General features: G+C 39.7%; 1 protein-coding gene and 1 long non-coding RNA gene across 4 annotated transcripts in view; one reads left to right on the forward strand and one right to left on the reverse strand.

Moving 5' to 3' along the window:
- Nucleotides 1-1,362: 1,362 nt before the first annotated feature.
- CDKL4 (cyclin dependent kinase like 4) overlaps nt 1,363-19,752 on the reverse strand; it is a 66,201-nt gene continuing 47,811 nt past the window's right edge. For 2 of the 3 annotated variants that reach the window (XM_027773006.1, XM_014588929.2), the window contains 3 exons: nt 17,429-17,485; nt 10,271-10,405; nt 5,885-6,966 (listed from right to left, as the gene is read on the reverse strand). In XM_027773006.1, coding sequence (XP_027628807.1) covers nt 6,865-6,966; nt 10,271-10,405; nt 17,429-17,485 — 294 coding nt within the window. In that variant the 3' untranslated portion in view covers nt 5,885-6,864. Of the gene's footprint in view, nt 1,499-5,884; nt 6,967-10,270; nt 10,406-17,428; nt 17,486-19,752 lie in introns of those variants that run through there. The other variant, XM_027773005.1, reaches the window with a different exon arrangement.
- On the forward strand, nt 4,349-5,802 carry LOC114008292 (uncharacterized). The gene is made up of 2 exons (XR_003549854.1): nt 4,349-4,416; nt 4,575-5,802. It is a non-coding gene; the product is annotated as an uncharacterized LOC114008292 (long non-coding RNA).

Consider the following 19,752-nt stretch of genomic DNA (forward strand, 5'->3'; position numbering starts at 1 on the left):
TTCCCTTTTGTCTCTCACTGCAAGTATTTCTCAAGGATTGGGGCTAAATTTTCTTCTTACTCAGCCCTTTCCTCTCTGCCTTGGGAATATAAATTGCTCATCTAATTTCAGTTGCCAGAATACACAGCTTAAATAAGACTTGTGTCTCAGCTTTCTTACTTCTTCTCTGAATGGGTGCTTATAGCTAATCACCGTAGACTGGCAACTGGATACAGTATTAAATTTGGTTTGTGTACTCTTTTACCTAATGTGCTTTTTTTTTCAAATTTGGTGGTAACTCCCCAGCCAACTCTTCTACCTCTGATCCCTCTAATCCCTCAAGAAATCTCCTGAAGCAATGTTCATATTTACTTCATGATGTTTGTAATGCTGTATCCTTTAAGTTTTATGGCAAAGTTCTTACTTTGTGCCCTCTGGTTAACTCCTTAGGCTGTTTCCTCTTGGGAGCTGTGTATTCCACTGAGGGAATGGTAACACAACTGGACCCCCATGGAAAGGTCCTGGGTTCAGATCCTGGGACTTTCCCTGAGCACACCTGGTGAGTGTGTGTGCGTGCTTGTGATTTGGGCCTGCTGAGAGTGGGGTGGATTGCAGTGCAAAGCCCTTGTTGGGGGTATTTCTCTCTCTCTGAAATAAATAATGATATATATATATATATATAGACCCAAACACACACACATACATACACACATCAGGACCCAAACTGACTATTTTTCTGGAGAAAAGGTAGAACGTCAACAGTCTGGCATCTATTTGGCTCTCTAACATAGACATTAGTATTTTTCTTGCAAAAAGAAAGTGATTTCCTCTTAAGCCACTGTGAAGAAATGGAGCAAATTTCTAGTATGAATGTGCTCAGACACTTGGTAAAAGACAACGCCTGCACCATTTCTTCATTACACCACTTTAGACTCGGCATGGTGAACACACATGTCTTTACGAGACAGTGATAAAACACCCTTGGAAGGGTAGTAGCCTTGACTAAGCTGAAGAAGACCCAAAGAGAGAGGCCAGTGGGCAGCTGGGAGAAGTGACTTTCAAATTCCCCAGAATTCACTTAGAACTCTAGGTTAGACAATATCAGACCTTATGCCTTACTTCGAATTGTGCCCATTATTTGAGAATATGCTTTCAACTGTAATACCACGCCATTTAAAAAACAAACTTTCAGTCATCTATTGCTATGTAACAAATCATCCCACATTTGGTGGCTTAAAACAAGAATTCACTGTTTGTCAGAATCCGGAGGGCCAACTGGGTTTAGCTGGGCAGTTAGCCTGTAGTACTTGGTGCTGGCTGCAGACACTCATTTGGCTACATTTACCTGCTGGAAGGTCCAGGAAGGCTTCACTTACCTGTTTGGCTCCTTGGAACTCCTCCCGTGGTCTCTCTTTCTCTCTTCATGGTATCTTGGGAGTCTAGCCTGAGCTCTTTGCAACATGGTGGCTGGCTTCGCAAGGGAAGAAACAGAAGCTGTTGGCCCTCTGAAGGGCTAGGCCTGGAAATAGCACAGTGTTACCTCTGCTGCATTCTCTAAGCCTCAAGAAGTCACAGGGCCAGCCCTGATTCAAAGCGGGGAGGGAACAAGGGGGCTTCACCTCGTGATGAAAAGACTGGCCAAGTGTCATGGCCAAAGGCACGCAGGATAGGAGAGACTGTCACAGAATCACAGAAAACAATCTATTATAGTCTTCCAGACATGGCATCATTAAAAATAATGAAAGCAGAAAGGTTAGTTCCAAAGAAAATAAAAGAACTGAAGCATATTTTAACAGTGACCTTATTCATTGTTTTACTAATTGTTTTTCTCTCTTATCATTAGTCATTGGTATTTCTCTCTTTTCACATTAAACTTACAATAGAACGTGGGGTTAAAGACTGTTATAGCCTCAAATTGAGGATGCAAGAAAATTTCATATCCTGTAGATTCAGAATTTTAAAGAGTCAGAGAAATACTTTGATAAATTGAAAAAAAAAAAAAGAATCTTACAGTCTCAAAATAAAGTTGTAAAGATGTTCTCAGGGATAAGCATCTTGCTAGTCAGACTGGAAACATTTTTGTTAGTTTTCCTTTTGCAAAAATTCCTATCCCAAGGCACAAAAAGAAGTTTGCCATGTTGACTGTTCAGATATTCCAACCAATAGCAAGTTAAATAACAAGTGTGGAATTTACACACAAAGATGATGGCTTTTCTCACATAGAGTATATTAGGCAATGAATTAATAGCTGAGTTGAACAGAAATTAGGAGACAAAAATATTTAGAACTTTATTAAAATAAGCTAAAGAACATATTCAGGTTAAAATACATATACAAATATAGTCATGAAAGTACTTAGTCCCATGCATAGGTTTTCTTAGTATCTTAGGTTAAATTAAAAAAGAAAGACATAATATTATGTGTATTTAACATAATACATTTAGAACTAGTTTGTTGGGAATGGTTTCCAGTAGTAGAATTACCATTCTGCTAATGAGCAAATACTAGTTAACATATAGCTATAATTTCAAGTGCTTTGAAATAGAGGGCTATTTCAAATATATAAATATGCTTCTATACAAATATGTTCTAGAATCAGAAGAAGACATACAACATCTCCAAAGTGACAATATTTAGAGAAATGATGAATAGTATTCAGAACAGAAAAGAAAATTTTAGCTAAAACACAAATCATTTTACATGCGCATTAAGTAGGATCACTAATAATTCTAAGCTTGAGTAAACTGTGGATATAAATTAAAAATTGAGTGAACTCAAGTTCCTGCTGCTGAAATATAACATGTATACGATTCAGATACATCTGCAAAATTCCATTAAGTTATTCATTGAAACCACTCAAAGTTTGACTGAAGTTAGAAGTTTACTAAATGCTCTTCTTCCTGATAATATATGTCATTCCCGAGCTAATTAGATTAAAACATTAAAGAATGATTACATATTACTTTGCATTTAAAAAGTACACTTGTTTTATTTACATTAATTAAAATCTAGTGTTAATTAGCTTCAAAATCTACTTTTGTTGATAAAACTTCACCTCTGTCAGATGGTGGTCTATAAGCTGCTCTTGACTTGATAGAAGGAGTGGAGCGTAGTCAGATAAGTTTGAATGAGTGCACACGAAAACAAGTGAGATAGATGAGAAATAAAGATTATCTCCTGGCTCCTGGTTAAATCATAAACACCAGAAGTTGAGCTTGGTATTATTAAAGAAAAACACTCTCTGGAAAGCCTCTTCTGGTGGAAGATACGTCCAGGACACATACACTACATGTTACAGAGAAGCCCAGAAGTTTATTGCTGAAAAGAAGCCTTTGAAATCATCTAGTTTATCTACCACCTTGTTTTATAAATAAGACCATGAAGGCATAGAAAAATCACGCACGGTGCCAAGGTTGCGTAGTGCTGTAAGCCAGATCTGGAACCCCGCTGTCCTAACTCCCAGACCAAATACTCTTTCTCGTATTGTCTCACTACCACTCTTAAAGACTTTCAGTTTTCTAGTAAAACAAAAAGGAAGCTGTTGAGTTAATGATTTTAATAGAGAACAAACACATAACTAGGATATTAACTCGTGAGTGGCATTTTATCTGTATGTCCTAATTACATGCATTAACAATCTATTTGTGATTCAGCTACTACCTGAATCACACTGAGGAGACACTGCCTCCTCAGTTTTCCCAAGGGAGGATCGTTTGTGGAACTTCAGCGTCATTCTTCTGGTGGTGTATCTTAATTTAAAAAACGTTTCTTTTTGTTTTGGAAAAATCTGTGCCACTTATGCTCTTCCAAACCTGGGATTGGAAACCATGGGTGCTGACAAAAGACTAAGAATGTGCCAACTTTTAAAAAAGTGTAATTCCATGGCAAGCAAGCTAAAGGAGCAGTGAAAACCTTCAGAATTGAAAATTTTTTCAGAATGACAGATTAATTTTATGTCACATAATTTGGGAACTCTGCCAGAGCAGTGATGTACCTAACTTAGAAGAAAGAAAATCTACTTGTGCTTCAACTCTTCATTCCCTGAGAGCTTTGTTTTGACCCATTACTTAAACGTGTCCCTAATCCCAAGGATGGAAAAGCTTCCTGAATGCAACTTTTAAATGATGTGGTCTAGGGAACATAATCTTCAAAAAGTGACCTCCTAAAAGCGATTTGTGGTTGGGGCAAGTTGAACCATTATATTAAAATATCACCAGGACAGAAGCAGAGACCAAAGACAGGGTCCCCAGCACATAGGCTTCCAGGGCCAAAGAGGCCTCATTCAATGTCCTTTTCCATGGAGCTCTAGAAATAAGTCTGCATTTTTGATGGCCTGGAAAATGCTCCGTGAGAAACTAACAAAGAGACCAGAAGGAACTGTTTAGAGACGCTCAGGTACACGGCATGGGAAGTCTGAGGAAAGCAGGGTGAGAAGAGGTCACCAGGAGGTGGCACACGGAGGAATCACTCATCACAACAATGCAGTGTCTCCGCAGCCCTGGGCAAGGGCTAGATGAATAAACGAAAAGACTCGAAAGCTGGCATGTGTGAGACAAGACCTACATGATCCAGACACTGTACAAGGGTGAGAGGAGGTCACCAGGAGGTGGCACATGGAGGAGCGTTCAGGTGGAATCACTCATCACAACAATGCAGTGTCTCCGCAGCCCTGGGCAAGGGCTAGATGAATAAACGAAAAGACTCGAAAGCTGGCATGTGTGAGACAAGACCTACGTGATCCAGACACTGTACAAGGGTCTATGGAAACACATGGTTACAGAGTCAAGTCAGCTTCTGTGAAGAGCCTGAGCTAAGACTGTTGGCTGAAGACGAGTTTTCTTACAAACGTCAGTACTTAATCTGGGTCCTAGACACTGGAGTGTGACTGCCTGCCGTGGGCTGAAAAGTATGAGGAAACTGGGTGCACAGATGTGAGAGGCATGCCTCTGGAGCAGAGAAGAGTTGCAGCTTGAGTGAGATTGTGCCCCTGACTGATAACAGGCAGCAGCACTGTGTGGCCTGGGTCGCCCAGGGACCATGAAACACGCAAACGCCATCAGAAGATGATTTTTCTTCATGGTCGTCTGACTGCATCGCAATGTTTCTCTAAGTATTAGATGCTTTCTCCCCTCTCCTCCCCAGTAACACCTAAGCGATGGATTTAATCCAGACAACTGAAGGAAAAGAATGAGAAGGAGAAATGCTAGTCTGAAGTAATTCTTAAATGCAAATAAAAATGAGGAATGTCATCCTTCAAAACCCTGTCCAAAACTTCATTATTGCAAGCAACAAGGGTAATGGAATCATGTACAACTTATTATATTTTATGCATGTGTGTGTACTATATTATATATATAGATATATATTATCTACCTATCTATGAATGAGAGCCAGAGCAGTATGACTGACTTGGTGTGGTAAAAAGAAAATCTACATGAAAATACACTATGGATACTAAAAAGAAATCTTTCAGCAAAGTTGCCTTTTATTTTTTATTTCTCATTTTCCTTGTGCCTAGGGTATCATCCTATTATAAATGCCAGAAACACTCAAATCTGAAGAAGCATATTCCTGTTAAGATGAAAATAAGAAACCCTTAACAGCTTGTATTCACACTAAGAATGTTCGGTGGCCAAAGAAGTCCACCGAAAACTTACTATCAGTTCCTTATTAGCAAACTGAAAGTCCTTTCCAACATTCTGTGTCATTTTTAGATACCCAGGATAAAAGACATTTATTATGATGCTTCAAAATATATAAGTATGTATGTACATGTGTGTAAGTGTGTGTATGTATGCATGTCAAGTTTACTTGGGAAAATATCCCAAAGTAAATCTGGCTCACCTATTGTTTGTTTGTTTGTTGTTTTCTTTCTTTCTTTCTTTCTTTCTTTCTTTCTTTCTTTCTTTCTTTCTTTCTTTCTTTTTTCTTGTAAGAGACACACAATGAAATTAACTGAAAGATAATTTTCTTGCTCTTATGAAGCATTTACAAATTCAACTTGACCATGACACCATCACTAGTGTGGGAATGCACAAATTCATAGAGATTATGGATGCGAATATTTGGAAGAAAGCATTGGCAATGAACTATCTAGACAACACAGCTAGGCAGATGGGTTGAGGAACTGAGATTTAGCCAGGAAGACAAAAGGATGAGGAACCATCATGTACCCAAGGAGATCATTACAGTCAGCAGTCAGTTATATCCAAGGGCCTTACTGTCTTGAGGATGGTGATTTCTTGTTGTCTGTCCACTATTTGTATGGAATTTTCTCTAGCTAGGTTTAAAAAAAGAATTGTCAACATCTCATGAGACAGAAAAAATAGAGTCTGCCTTGCAGTCAAGGGATAAACCTAAATGACCTTTCAATGTTCCCTCCCTACACCCATATAAAAACACAGAATAAAATGCTGGCATTACTCAACAGACCTGGTTAAAATAAGAGCGAATTAAAATGCAGGAACATAATGTCATTCCTTACACAAACACCAGTGAGGCAGGCTATTTGATGTTGCTTTAAGATATTATGCGGTCAGCTGAAGCAAGATGAAATATGTAAATCTTTTTCATAAATCGAAGTATAAGCCCACAAAATTCTCAATATAAATTGCCTCAAGAAGGGGCTGCTCTGATGAAATTGAAAATGTCTCCTCCATATGTGCAGTTTCAGGCTTTATAACATTTAAAGAAAATGTTCTAAAAGATAAAGTTGGCATGTAAAAAGCACGAGGAAAGGAATCAGCAAAGATCAGAGCAAAACAATTCTAGAAGGCATCTTAATTTTCATATGGCTCATTTGCATTTGAAACACTGAGAATTCCTATCTTGCTTGTACAAAAATGTGTACATATTAAATTACTTTGCACTTGAAAGAACATTTTCCTAAATGTTTGGAAGATGATCAAATTTTAACGGGAGGACTTGTTTTCTTCCATCAGGTGTGGGGGAGATGTGGCTTCCTGGTATGAGAGGCAACAGTTGATTCTAATAGCAGAACAAGACAAAAATAAGAAGGTAAATTGAAAATAATTCCTATTTGTATAGTTTGATGTAAAGGCGGTAAAACAAAAAGGCTATATATGAGACAAAGTTGTCAAAAGCCATCCATTTTAAAATTAAAAAGAGTTACCCTTCCAAAAATATGATCCTCTGATACTTGAAAATTAGATTCTATTAATGCAAGGATTCTCATGGATGCACTATTATTTATTTTAATGCACTTGTTTCTGAGTATCTGGTCAGCATTTAAAAGACAGTGGCTATTCAATAATAATTCCAAGAGTCTACTTTTTTTTCCCCATTGCTAGGGGACACGTGGACTCACCCCTGAGAGTGGGAGAAAACATTTCCTGAGTTGGGGTATGCATGTACACATACTGGGTATGTTTTTCAAACTGTTGAGACTGGGATTCAAACCCCAGCTGGCCATGTGGGATCTGGCTCCCTTAACCACTGGGCAATGGGAGTGGCCCCTACCAGAGTCTGCATTTAGCCCCTCTCAAAATTTTAAAAGCTAGAATGTTAATGGAATAGCAAATGCTGGAAATCTCAAGAAGGGGCTGCTCTGATGAAATTGGAAATCTCTTTATCAACCTTAAATAGTATTTAGTCTTAAAAAAACCAAAAAAACCAAAAAAAACCTGTTGTTCATTCACTCAGAGAGCTACCAGCTGGGAGCCTAAGTTGAGATTTGAACTTGTGTGGGCCAGTAGGTAGTGCAGTGAGTGGTTAAGGTGCTGGACTTGCACATAGCCGATTGTGGTTCAAGTCCTGAACTTGGCAGCTTCAAAATCACACAGAGCATTTGTATGTGCCTGCCCAAAGAATGGAGGAGAAGTGACTGTAGCGTGGCCATCCTCCCTGGAGGGTGATTTCTCACTTTCTCTCTCTGTTTCTAGCAAGTGTACATGTCCTGTGGCAAAAACTCAAAAGAAAGAAAGAAAAGAAAATTAAAAATTCACTTACAAAGTGAAACTGTATTGAAAGAAAAGCTATTTCTGTAATTTTTAGTTTATTTCCTGATTTGGCAAAATGTTAGGAAAGAGGTGCATCCTCAGAAGGAAAACCAGAACTTAAAAGGCATCCTTGTCTTCCTTTTGGTCTTGCTCTCTGGGGACAGCTCCCAGAAGAGGGAGCCATTAGGCCTGATTTCCTGGCGAGTGCTAGGGTGGGACCCATATCCTTGTAGAGGCAGACAGAATGTAGTTTACTAAGGACGGAGAGCATGACAGAGCTTTTGTAAACGAATCATCTACGTGCACTCTGCTCTTGATGTTTCTTTCTCTTGTGTTGTCCCTGGGTCTTTCGGAAGGTCTCCATAGAGTCCCTCATCTATTACCAGCTATGAAACAAAGGGTAGCACAGCCCTGAACCAGACCCCTGGAGAGCACCCCCTTCTCTCCAGGCGAGTGCAGAGGTAGATCCCAAGTAGAAAGTGGATCAGGAGACCAAGGGGCAGGGTGAGGCAGCAATGCTGTTCACCCTCCCAGACCAATGTAAGGAAGCTGGTGAGATATTTTTATGGGACAGTGTCCTTTTATACATTTCCAATTGCTACCTCAGACTTACTTGAACAAACCCTCATCTTTCTGTTATTTAAATAAGGTGCATTGGGCTTCACTTGCAATAAAAGGAAACATGGCCTTTGTAATAAAAATTTGGATACCCAGGAAATTGGGATACACAGAAATAATATTATATTTCAACTTACTGATGAGTTCAATTTTTCTCTTACAACAAACTTCTATTTTAAATACTAAACTATTGGAGCAAAACAGATCGCTTTCTTCGTTTATGGGAGATACGTTAATGAGAAGGTAACTGATTACAAATTAGATCAAAGATGGAAGACTAAGCAGATGCAAAATATGACAATTGTGGGGCTGGCATCAGGCATGGTGGTTAAGGTACTAGACTCCGACATGGCCAACCATGGTTTGAGTCCTGGACCTCATGGCTTGCTTTCTCACTTTTTCTTTCTGTTTTTCTCTGGTCAAATTCAAAATAAATAAATAAAATTAAAAATAATATATAACGACTGCCACCCTCTGATAAATTTAATATCACTATCCTGGTTTATTAATAAGCAATATTTGGGGCCAGCAGATGACATAGTGGTTGAAGCACTGAACTCCCACATGGCTGATTGTAGTTCAAGTCCCAGACCTGGCAGCTTTCTCTCTCTCGCTTGCTCTCTCTCTGTGTGCCTCTCTGGTCAAATTGAATAATACTAATAAATAAAATTAAATGAATAACCCTTAAAATATTTTTAAAAAGCAATATTGATCAATTTATTTATCTGAATAATAGTTATTAAGTACACTGTCTATGTATAGAAATTTTCTCAGGTGCTGGATTTACAAAAGTGAAAAAAGAAACCTACAAACAAACCTACTTCCACAGAGTTCATTCCTACATATATTTGTTTGTTCTTTTTTTTAGGTTTTTGCCATAAGACATAAGCTCTTTCCATGGGGGCTGATGCAGAGAGAGGGGAAAGTGAGAAATCATCCCCAGGGGGATAGCCATACTGCAATTGCTTCTCTTCCATTCTCTTGGAATTTTGGGCAAGCATGTATAAGCACGCAGCATGATTTTCACGCCACAGGGTCTATGCTCAATCTGTGGTTGACCATGTGGGAGTCCAGCACCTTAATTACCATGCCACCTGCTAGCCCCTAGAGTTTGTATTTGAACTTCAAAGTTTTTGCTGAAACCAAGTGAAGAAAGTCACCTAGTGAGTGCTGCCACCATACTGTCCTTCTCTATTGGCCCATTTCGAGCTAGGATTTGGTTCCCAGATGTCTAGATTTCATCCCTTATATCTGGCAGCGCTCATCCTTGGTTTTGAGAGAAAGCCCTGGAAAGACAGACTCAAGGGCCTACCATGGGTGAAAAGATTTCTTGAATTCGTGTCTGGAGGCCACAGACAGGTACTGGGTTTTGTTGTAAGATAGCAAAGTTGGTTCTGTCATAACCAAGGTTTTATTGTATGAAATTGTGGTATTTGGGTACACAATCTGACAGGTGTAGAAAAGAGTTGTACAATCATTTGCCTCAAGTGTATTAGGAATAAGATTTTGCAACAATCTGGATATTTTCATAGTTCTATGGTTTTATTACATCAATCACCAATATTTATTAAGATAAACAAATACAACTAAACCGGTACAAAGAAAAGATCTTGATGTCCATCTAGTCTCACTTTGAAAGCTAGAAAAATGAAAAAAAAAAAAAAAAAAAAAAAAGGAATCCTTTTTAGAACACTTTAACTTTGGAATGGAGGTACCTGCTGACGTCTTCTGTTTCTTCCCTCGCTCCGTGGTTTTCTTTTAACTTGGTCCTCTCGAAAAGAATCAAAGTAGGCACTCTCCAGGAGTTGGGCACAGGTTAGTCTGTCATCTGGATTCATCTTCAGACACCCCTTTGGAAGAAAACCAAAAAAGATATTCAAAAGAGCAGGGGCTCTGTAGTTACCATAACCCAAGACTCTCAATAATAACTCGACTGAGTTCACGGGCGTTTAGAAAATCTTCAAGGGACAGAAAGCAATACTTTGCTCTTGGGTCAAAATGGCGAGCAGGCCAGCTGTTTCAGCGTCAGGTTGGTGGCTGGATGGTATTTGAAATGGTATTACAATGCTGCAGAATTTAATAAACTGGGGTTAATGAGAGACGATACGATACACGAGAATTAAGATGTGAAGGAAGCCATAAGAAGACTTCCTGAGCACCTTTATAATGACAGGATGTTTCACATTAAGAGAGCCCTGGACCTGACCATGAGGCAGCAGGTCTTGCCTGAAGAGCAGTGGACAAAATCCGAGGAGGATAATTTCTACCTTGAACTGTATCTGAAACAGGTTATTCAGGAAAGAAGAGAGAAGAGTGGGCAAAGAAGTAACTAGGTTGCTATTGTGGATATTGTTGTCCTTAAAGTATTTTATGAAGTTGGTCAAACCTGAAACATTTTATTTAAAAATAATTTGGTCTGCAGGTGTATTACTTTAAATAAATGTCTATTGTAAACATTAAAAAAAAAGAAAAGAAAATCTTCAAGGGACAACAGGTGGTGTGGTGATTAATTGAAATAAATAAATAAAATTAAATATATATATTTTTAAATAAACCACAATGCTACCCACTGTGCCAAATAAATAATTCTAAAAAAAAAAAAGGAAAAAGATGGGACCAGCAGTTGGCATGGTGGTTAAGGTTCTGGACACTCCCACATGGCTGACCACAGTTCAAGTCCTGGACCTGGTGGCTTGCTTTCTCGTTTTCCTCTCTCTCTCTGTGTCTCTCTTTCTGGTCAAATTAAAAAATAAATGAATGAATAAATAAAATTTTTAAAAAAAGGAAAAACAAAATCTTCAAGCTCATATATTACCAAGCACTTGGAATTTGTTAATGGCTAGAATTGCTCTTCTTTTGCCACTTCAAGGTTTTTTGAGGGTAGAATGGATTCAATATCTCTGGAAGGGGCTCCCGTTGATCAGGTGCTTCTGCTAAAGACATCTTTTCATCATGAATGAAGCCAGTCACTGGAAGGATCTTTGGAGTGTGGTTCCTGGACCAGCCTCACAAGCATCACCCAGGAACTTGTTGTGAGTAAGGTTTTGGGTCCTGACCCATACCTGCTGAGTTGTGAGCATGGGGTGGGACCACCCATCCCTCGGGTGTTTCTGAGGCTCATGGGCTCAAATTTGAGAACCACTCAATTAAGGAGATGTGTGAGGAAGTGTTATCCTCAATAATGAGAAAGGATCTAGAGCAGGGAGAAATGGAATATATATTCACGTAATAAAAACTAGAGGCAATAAGGAAAGGTGGCATTATGACCCTTTGTATACGTGCCAGAGGAACTGCCAAAAGTTTGTGGAAAAATAAAGTATGAGTTTATTTGGTGCAATTTTTAAAAAATCCATGCATAGTTTTTACATAATCACATTTTCTATGACCTTCCTGAAGATCCCCACATATATAAAAATATATATCTTTAAAATTATACACACACACACATACACAAATAAAAAAATAAAAAATAATAAAAAAATACAATTATACACACACACATTTAAGATCCTCCTGCCTCAGGCTACAGAGTAGCTGGAACTACTGGCAGCACGTGTAACCATGCCTGGCTTTTAGATTGGACCAGGAATTGAACTGCGGCCTCTCACATGATTTCAGCCTGCAGGGCACAGTATTTTAGCAGAAAGTGCTATCATGGCCAGGTCTATGTCACTTTATATTTGTGGCTGTTAGAAGCCTCTAGCATTTCCTCAGAGGCTGGGGAGGACTAGGGGGCCAGTGCAGGCCTGACACAGACGTTTTCTCCAGAAGCCTCTGATAATATTTTGGCCAGAGAATGAGGCTTTTCCCCAACAATAAGGATCAATTACAATCTATAAAGAATTGGGGCAGTTCTACAACATCCAGGCAGAGATGACCTGGAACTTTCTGCCTTGTGTCAATAAAAAAAGAAAGAAAGAAAGGCTTGCTAGCATTGTTCTGAGGCATTCAAGTGTCCAGATAACCTCCCCACAGCAGCTGTTCCTCTCTAACCCCAGCTGACCTCAGATCGCAAAGATTCCTGGACACACTGCTGCCCCTAGGAAGCATCACATGCAGTATCTGACTAGTCCTGTTCTTCAGGAAATAACCCTCTCAGGAAAATCAGACTCACTGGTCGCTCCTCAAATACTATCTGCTCCAAGCAGATCACCCCTGAATAATGATCAATGTCATACATTAACTCCAACTGCTACTGGTGAACAGTCTCTTCAAACTCTATCATGTCGGGGGTATAACCAGGACACAAAGCCTGTTTGAATGTAAAATGTAATAGCCTCTATAGCCTCTATTTCTTCATTGTTTTATTCTAGCTTCTGCCTCCATCACTCCAATTAAGTGACTCTTGTTATTAATACCTCCAGACTCATATATGCAATTGCCTACTTAAATCTCTTCTTTATCTCAAGGGAACTGTTATAGGTTGAACTCTGTCTCCTCAAAAGTGCACGTTGAAGTTCTTTTTTTTTTTTTGTAGAGGGTTTTGTCCTTGGTTTTTTTTTTTTTTTTGGTAGAGGTTTTTGCCTTAGGGCACGTGCGCTTGCAGAAGAGAGAGAGACAGAGACAGTAAGAGGTAAAGTGAGAAATCACCCTCCAGCAGGGATGGCCACACTGCAATCCCTTCTCCATTCTCTGGTTGGCCATGCGGGAGTCCAACGGTAACTGCTAGGCTGTCTGCTGGCCCTGCAGGTTAAGGTTCTAATTCCCAGTATTTTGGAATGTGTGACCTTATTTGGAAATAAGGTCTTTGCAGATGTAATGAGTAAAAGTGAGGTCCTAATGGGGGAAGGTTGCCCTCAATCCAAATAGGACTCATGTTCTTGTAAGAAAAGAAGAGACAATGTAAACACAGGCACGCACAGAGAATGCCAAAAGATGACGGAGGCAGAGACTGGAGTGATGCTATCACAAGCTAAGGAATGCCTGGGGCTTCTAGGAGCTGGAAGAAACAAGGACAGATTCTCACAAGAGTCTTCAGGGAAAGCATGGGCCTGCTAACACCCTGGAAATGGACACAGGCACCTGGAAATGGACACAGGCACATCCTCGCCACCGTCCTCTACTTTATGCCCCAGAGAGAAATCCTAATGAAGTCCTGTCAGTGTTACTTTCAAGTACAGCTTAAACTCACTCATTTTCATATAGGTTTTCAATTTATTAAAGTCAAATCCGTCACTAAGTATCTATGAGCTTTTATTTTAAAGAGCATTTTAGGTCCTAAGAAGAGGCTGTAAATGTTGAGCTACTCCATGGAGTTTGGGCTGGAATAAAGTCTGGCTCGATTACTTTTAGAAGCATGGAGATGAACAGGGTGGCATTGAGGCTTCTGACTCCTTGCCTACCTGGATTAATAACTTCCTATAAATCAAGAAGCTGATAAATTCTCAGAGGTGCTCCCTGATAGAAGTGCTCCTAATCTGGAAAAGGTCTTGCAGATGGGAGATGAGAAATTGAAACTATAAAGTTGAAGTTAGGGTCTTTTTCTTACATTTTAAATTTTACAGAAAGATCTATAATGAAATTTCTTTTTTTTAATTTTTGAAGAATTATTTAATTTTATTTTTTATGATTGGGTCATTAGGAAAGTCATGTTGGATTTCTTCATAGAAAAACTTCTTTCCCAATGACCTAATACTACAATTTTTAAATTGCTGTAGGGCATGTGTGCTCACCAGAGAGAGACAGAGAGAAGGAAAGTGAGAAAGCAAGCTACCAAGTTCAGGACTTGAACTAAAGTTGGCAATATTAGACTCCAGTGCTTTAACAACCACGCCACCTGCTGGCCCTGTAATGAAATTTCTAAGAGTCTACTATTATCTTGATGACTAGATTAAACTGATCAAGTGATGAGATGGTCATGACTGTGGAGAAAAATCAGTAATAAGTAATAAAGACTGTGCCTATTATCTCATTACAGATCTAATTAAGAGAACAAAACACCTGCCATAGATTGACCACTGCTTCCCTCACTAGCCACAGCACTGTCTCTGGTTAACACTTTACCCACCTGAGCTGTTCCTTACATAAGTTACCACCCAGCCCCATGGAATAATTACCCATTATGGTAACTAGTACTTACTGTTAAAAATGCCTCCTTAATTGTTGGGGCCAGCAGGTGACGTGGTAGTTAAAGCACTGGACTTCCACATGGAAGACCATGGTTCAAGTCCTAGACCTGGCAGCTTACCTTCTTATTTTCCCTCTCTGTCTTTTTCTGGTCCAATTAAAAAATGCTAATAATAAATAAAATTAAATAAAACAGTTCTTTAAAAAATGCCTCAATTGTAATTAATAAAAAGGTTTATCTATCATGGGGCAGAGTCTAGGATATCTAGGAGATAGGGTGAGATCTACAGAATAGCATATTCTTTGAAGTACTTAGAGAAATATTGGTCTCAGATAGATAATTATGGGTCTAAATCAAATAGTTGAGCAACAAATCTAGCTTCATCAAAAATCTTGGGTGGAGGTGGCCCCATAATGTAGCAGTTAAGCACTGTGCAAAGGATATCGGGTCCCACATGGTTCAAGTCCCAGCTATGGTGGTTTACAGCCCAGGCACAAACACATGTGTCCATGATCCTAATGGGATAGCAAACCAGAGGAAAAGGGATTGTAGTGTGACCAGGCCTCACTGTGAGGCGCTTTTTCTCTTCTCTTCCCCATAACCTGTCCTTCTCTCAGGCATGCACATGTTCCCTCTGGCATTTAAAAAAAATGGGGGGGGGGCGGCAGGTGGTGTGGTGGTTAAGGGCACTGGACTCTCAAATGGCTGACTGTGGTTCAAGTCCTGGACCTGGAGGCTTGCTTTCTCCCTTTCTCGCTCTTTCTCTCACTCTGTCCCTCTCTGGTCAAATTAAAATAAATAAATAATAAATAAACAAAATAAACAAAATAATTCTTTAAAAAAAAAAAAAAAGAATCTTGGGCAAGGCAGAGGAGGACAGAGGAGGACAGGAAGAGGAGGACAGGAAGCTTGTCCTATATTTTGGAGTTTTCATGTCCTGGAGATGCTTTCCTAGGAGTTTTTGTCTCAGATTAGTTGGAGGAATAACTGCAGATAGGCTCTGGCCTCCACCTAAGAATGGGTTGGGCTTGCGGTGCTTGACACCACTCCTCCAATGACAAGTTTCACCAAATCGCAGGTGAGTAAAAACAACCGATCAAGAACAAGGTCTGAAAGTGGGCGTCTGGGATGGGACCTGCAGAAGCTGGCTGGAGGCAGGTTAGGGCAGTGAGGCAGGGTGGATGGCAGCTGAGGTCAGGTGCAGCAGTGGGAACGGGTATCTGAGCACAGGAATGCGGCTCCAAAGACTCATACAGAAGCAATCCAGCACCTTGGATAGCACCATGGCAGGGACCAGCACTAGCACAAAGGCTGGTCTTCAAAGTTGACTCTAGATCATCCGGATGGCCCCACTACTAGATCGGACAGTCTCAGGCTGAGCAGGTTATCATGATCCCCTAAGGGCATGCTTGAAGCCACAAACCCAATGTCCCCTTCATGGAGGGAGAACCTGCTTCCGGGAATCTGAGACTGGACACTAGAATCTGTGTATGTCTTCTTTCTTTCTTTTCTTTCTTTTTAAGACTATTTTGTTCACTGTTATAATCCTAGGACCTCGAAAATCAAACTAAATAGGTGCATGTGCTCACTGAAGAGAGACAGAGGGAAAGTGAGCAGTCACCCTCCTGGGGAGATGGCCACGCTGCAATCCCTTCTCTTCCACTCTCCTCTTGGGATTTTGGGCACACACACACATGTGCCTGCTGTGATTTTCTTTCTTTTCTTTTCTTTTTTCTTTAAGAATTATTTTAGGGGACCAGCAGGTGATGTGGTGGTTAAGGCTTTGAACACTCCCACACGGCTGACCATGGTTCAAGTCCCAGATCTGGTGGCTTGTTTTCTTACTTTCTCTGTGTGTGTGTGTGTCCAGTAAAATTAAAATAAATGAGTGAATAAATAAAATAAAATATTAAAAAAAAATCTTTGTGCAAATTAAAAGACAGTAATAGTGATGAATGGAATTAAATAAAATAATTCTTTTCTAAAAAGAATTATTTTTTTAAAAAGAATTATTTTATTTAACTTTATTTATTTTAATTTGACCAGGGGTGAGGGAGAGAGATAGACAGGGAAAATGAGAAGGCAAGACACTAGGTCTGAGACTCGAACCACAGTCAGCCATGTGAGAGTCTAGTATCTCTTACCACCACGCCACCTGCTGGTCCTGCTTGATATGATTTTCAAGTTGCCAAGTCCAGGGCTTAAATCAAGGCTCAAAACGTGGTAGTCAAGCATCTTAACCATCATACCACCTTCTAGCCTCCAGAAATTTGTATTGTCTTAAAAACTACGTATTTCTGATGTGTAACTATACTTGAAAACCACTGCTATAGATAGAACTTATTTGATTGTCCAAGATAGATACCCTCTCTGATATCCTCATACCCATCCCGTGAAGGACTGTCAGTATCCACCATGAATGGAAGGGTCACACCTTCTAGAGTGACCTCGTTCCTCATTTGGTCAATCATGACTGGTAGGTTGGTCATAGGTAAATTTCTCCTGCTTTTGATTAGAAATGTCCTTTGCTTGATCATCTCTCGTGGGCCCAGTGCAGGGACTAGGCCTGGTGTCTGCCTGGCTCTGACTGCCCAGTCTTCTACTAATTTTAGTAGACATGTCAGAGCTGTTACTGCTGTTTAAATCACGGACGTTCCGTTAGCTGTCACTATTTCACAGTTCCTTTCATTTTTAATGACTACATCCTATGCTGGCATTATTTGCCCCACTGTTCACCTTTTCTAGAATTATCAGCTTTAACCATTATAATTTGCAGTAATAATAGTTACAATTGATCCATAAGTACCTTCATGAAATTCAAAGCCATGGAATGAGCACCTGAGAACTTTTCCTCAAGAGTTTCCTGGAAAAAAGGTAAAAAAAATTCAACTTAGTTGTTACTTAACAACTAAGTAATGTGTACTTTAAACATATTAATAACAACAACACATGGGGCCACCAGAATGTGTAATGGTTATGTCACTGGACTCCTATATAGTCAACTGCGGTTCAAATCCTTGATCTGGCGGCTTAAAACTCACACTGGGCCCATGTGCATGCGTGTCCAAAACTCTCAGTGGAGAATGGAGGAGAAGGGATCATGGCATGGGCATTCCCTCTGGGGGGTTGATTCCTCACTTTCTGTCTCTCTGGCAAGCACATGTGCCCTACAGCAAAAACCTTTCCCTAAAAAAATAAAAAATAAGAACAACTCTTTGTAGAAAGACCCCATAGTGGGTTAGAAAATTCCTTTAATAATTTTTAAGTCGTGTTTTTACACTATAGTGTAGAGATCTCAAAGGCATAAAACAAATTATTTTCTTAATTTCACAATGTCTTGCAACTGATGTGGGGCAAATATGGGCCCCAATTGCTCCCATCTGAAATCCCACTGCAGTGCTAGGATATCTGTGCCTGATCTACTTACAAGGATACTTTGAGCATTTGTGAAAATACATTATACAGGAGCCAGCAGATGGCGTACCAGTTATGTCGCTGGACTCCCACGTGGCAGACTTGCGGCTGGCTTGAAAATCACGCCCGACCCATGTGGGTGGGTGCCCAAGAACTCAGAAAGAGAAAGGACTGTGGCATAGCCATCCTCCCAGAGGGTGATTTCTCACTTTTCCTTTCACTGTCTCTGTCTCTTTCTGGAGAATACACAGGCCCTAAGGCAGAAAATTCCTTAAAAAATGCATTAAACGATGTGTATAAAAGCACTACAGGGGTCAGCAATGTGACAAACACAACATTCAGAACAATGAGGGGGGGAATAGGAGGGGACGCTTCCAAGAGAATGGTAACATGTTACTTCTTTAACTACACAGTGGACACGTGTGAGTTTTAGTTTATTCTTTAAATTAAATTGTTATATAAACATTCTTCTGTTATTCAGCCTTTAACCTTGTATTATAAGTGTTAAAGGTTTTAACAAATACAATGAAAAAGAAAACCAGTATATAAATGAAGGTATTATATGAAATGACCTCAGATGAGTAGGGTATCTAGAGATCATTCAGGTCATTTGAATCCCAGGTTGTTCACATGAGTAAAGACCTTGATTTGCTTGCTCAGACTTTTCCCTGTCTCTGTGCTGCTCTGGCTCCCACACAGCTTGAGGGTGGATGCATGCCTCTCCTGACAGTGATCTTTCTTTCTACAGGCAGGTTCTAGACCATATATGGAGTTTTAGAGATCCTAGCTTGAACTTAGGTAACTCAGACAGGAAATTAATGTCTCCAAGAGAATAAGAAGGTCAAGTGGTCACTGATACATTCCCACACAAGGGCAAAGACCACAGCAAGAGCAGAGATGGTCACAGTGACTTGGAGTTTCCTAGGTACAGTGTGGATGGTATTTAGAATGACCTTCCATTTGAAAACCTATGTAAAGAAAAAAATTAAGGAGAACACTTGTGCAAGCTTAAAAATTTTGAGAGAATGCATTCTTCCCCACCCCTAAGGAAAGACTACTGTCAAGTACTTCTTATAAGAAGTAATTATGGGGGCTAGTAGGTGGCATGGTGGTTAAGGTCCTGGGCTCCTACGTGGCCAACTGTAGCTCAAGTCCTGGACCTAGTGGCTCACTTTCCCTCTTTCTTTTTTTCTCTGTCTCCCTCTAGTGAGAGCATGTGCCCTATACCAAATTAAAAAAAAAAAGAATACATTTTTAAAAGAATTACTTTATTTAATTTTACTTATTCATTTATTTTTAATTTGGCCAGAGAGGGAGGGAGGGAGGGAGGGAAGGAAGGAGAGACAGACAGAGAGAGAGAGAGAGAGAGAAATTGAGAAAGCAAGCTACCAGGTTACCAGGTCTGGGACTTGAACAACAGTCAGCCATGTGGGAGTCTAGTTCCCTTAACCACCACACTACCTGCTGGCCCTGAATAAATACAATTTGAAAAAAAAGAATGTAATTATTACAGGGAAAGTTACCCCAGTGTTTTGACCAAAAGGATCATGGTCAACTATATATATTGTATAGGTACTAAATATACTTTCAGTTAAAAATTTAATATTAAATTAATCTTTGGATAGATAGGACAGGTAAACTTCAAAAATATTCTCTGGTTCATTTTTAGGTAGTTTTTAATATAATTTCTTTAATGTGTGCCGGTATATCATAAAG

The sequence above is a fragment of the Tupaia chinensis genome, unplaced genomic scaffold, assembly GCF_000334495.1.
Source record: "Tupaia chinensis unplaced genomic scaffold, TupChi_1.0 Scaffold000317_1, whole genome shotgun sequence".
NCBI lineage: Eukaryota > Metazoa > Chordata > Mammalia > Scandentia > Tupaiidae > Tupaia > Tupaia belangeri.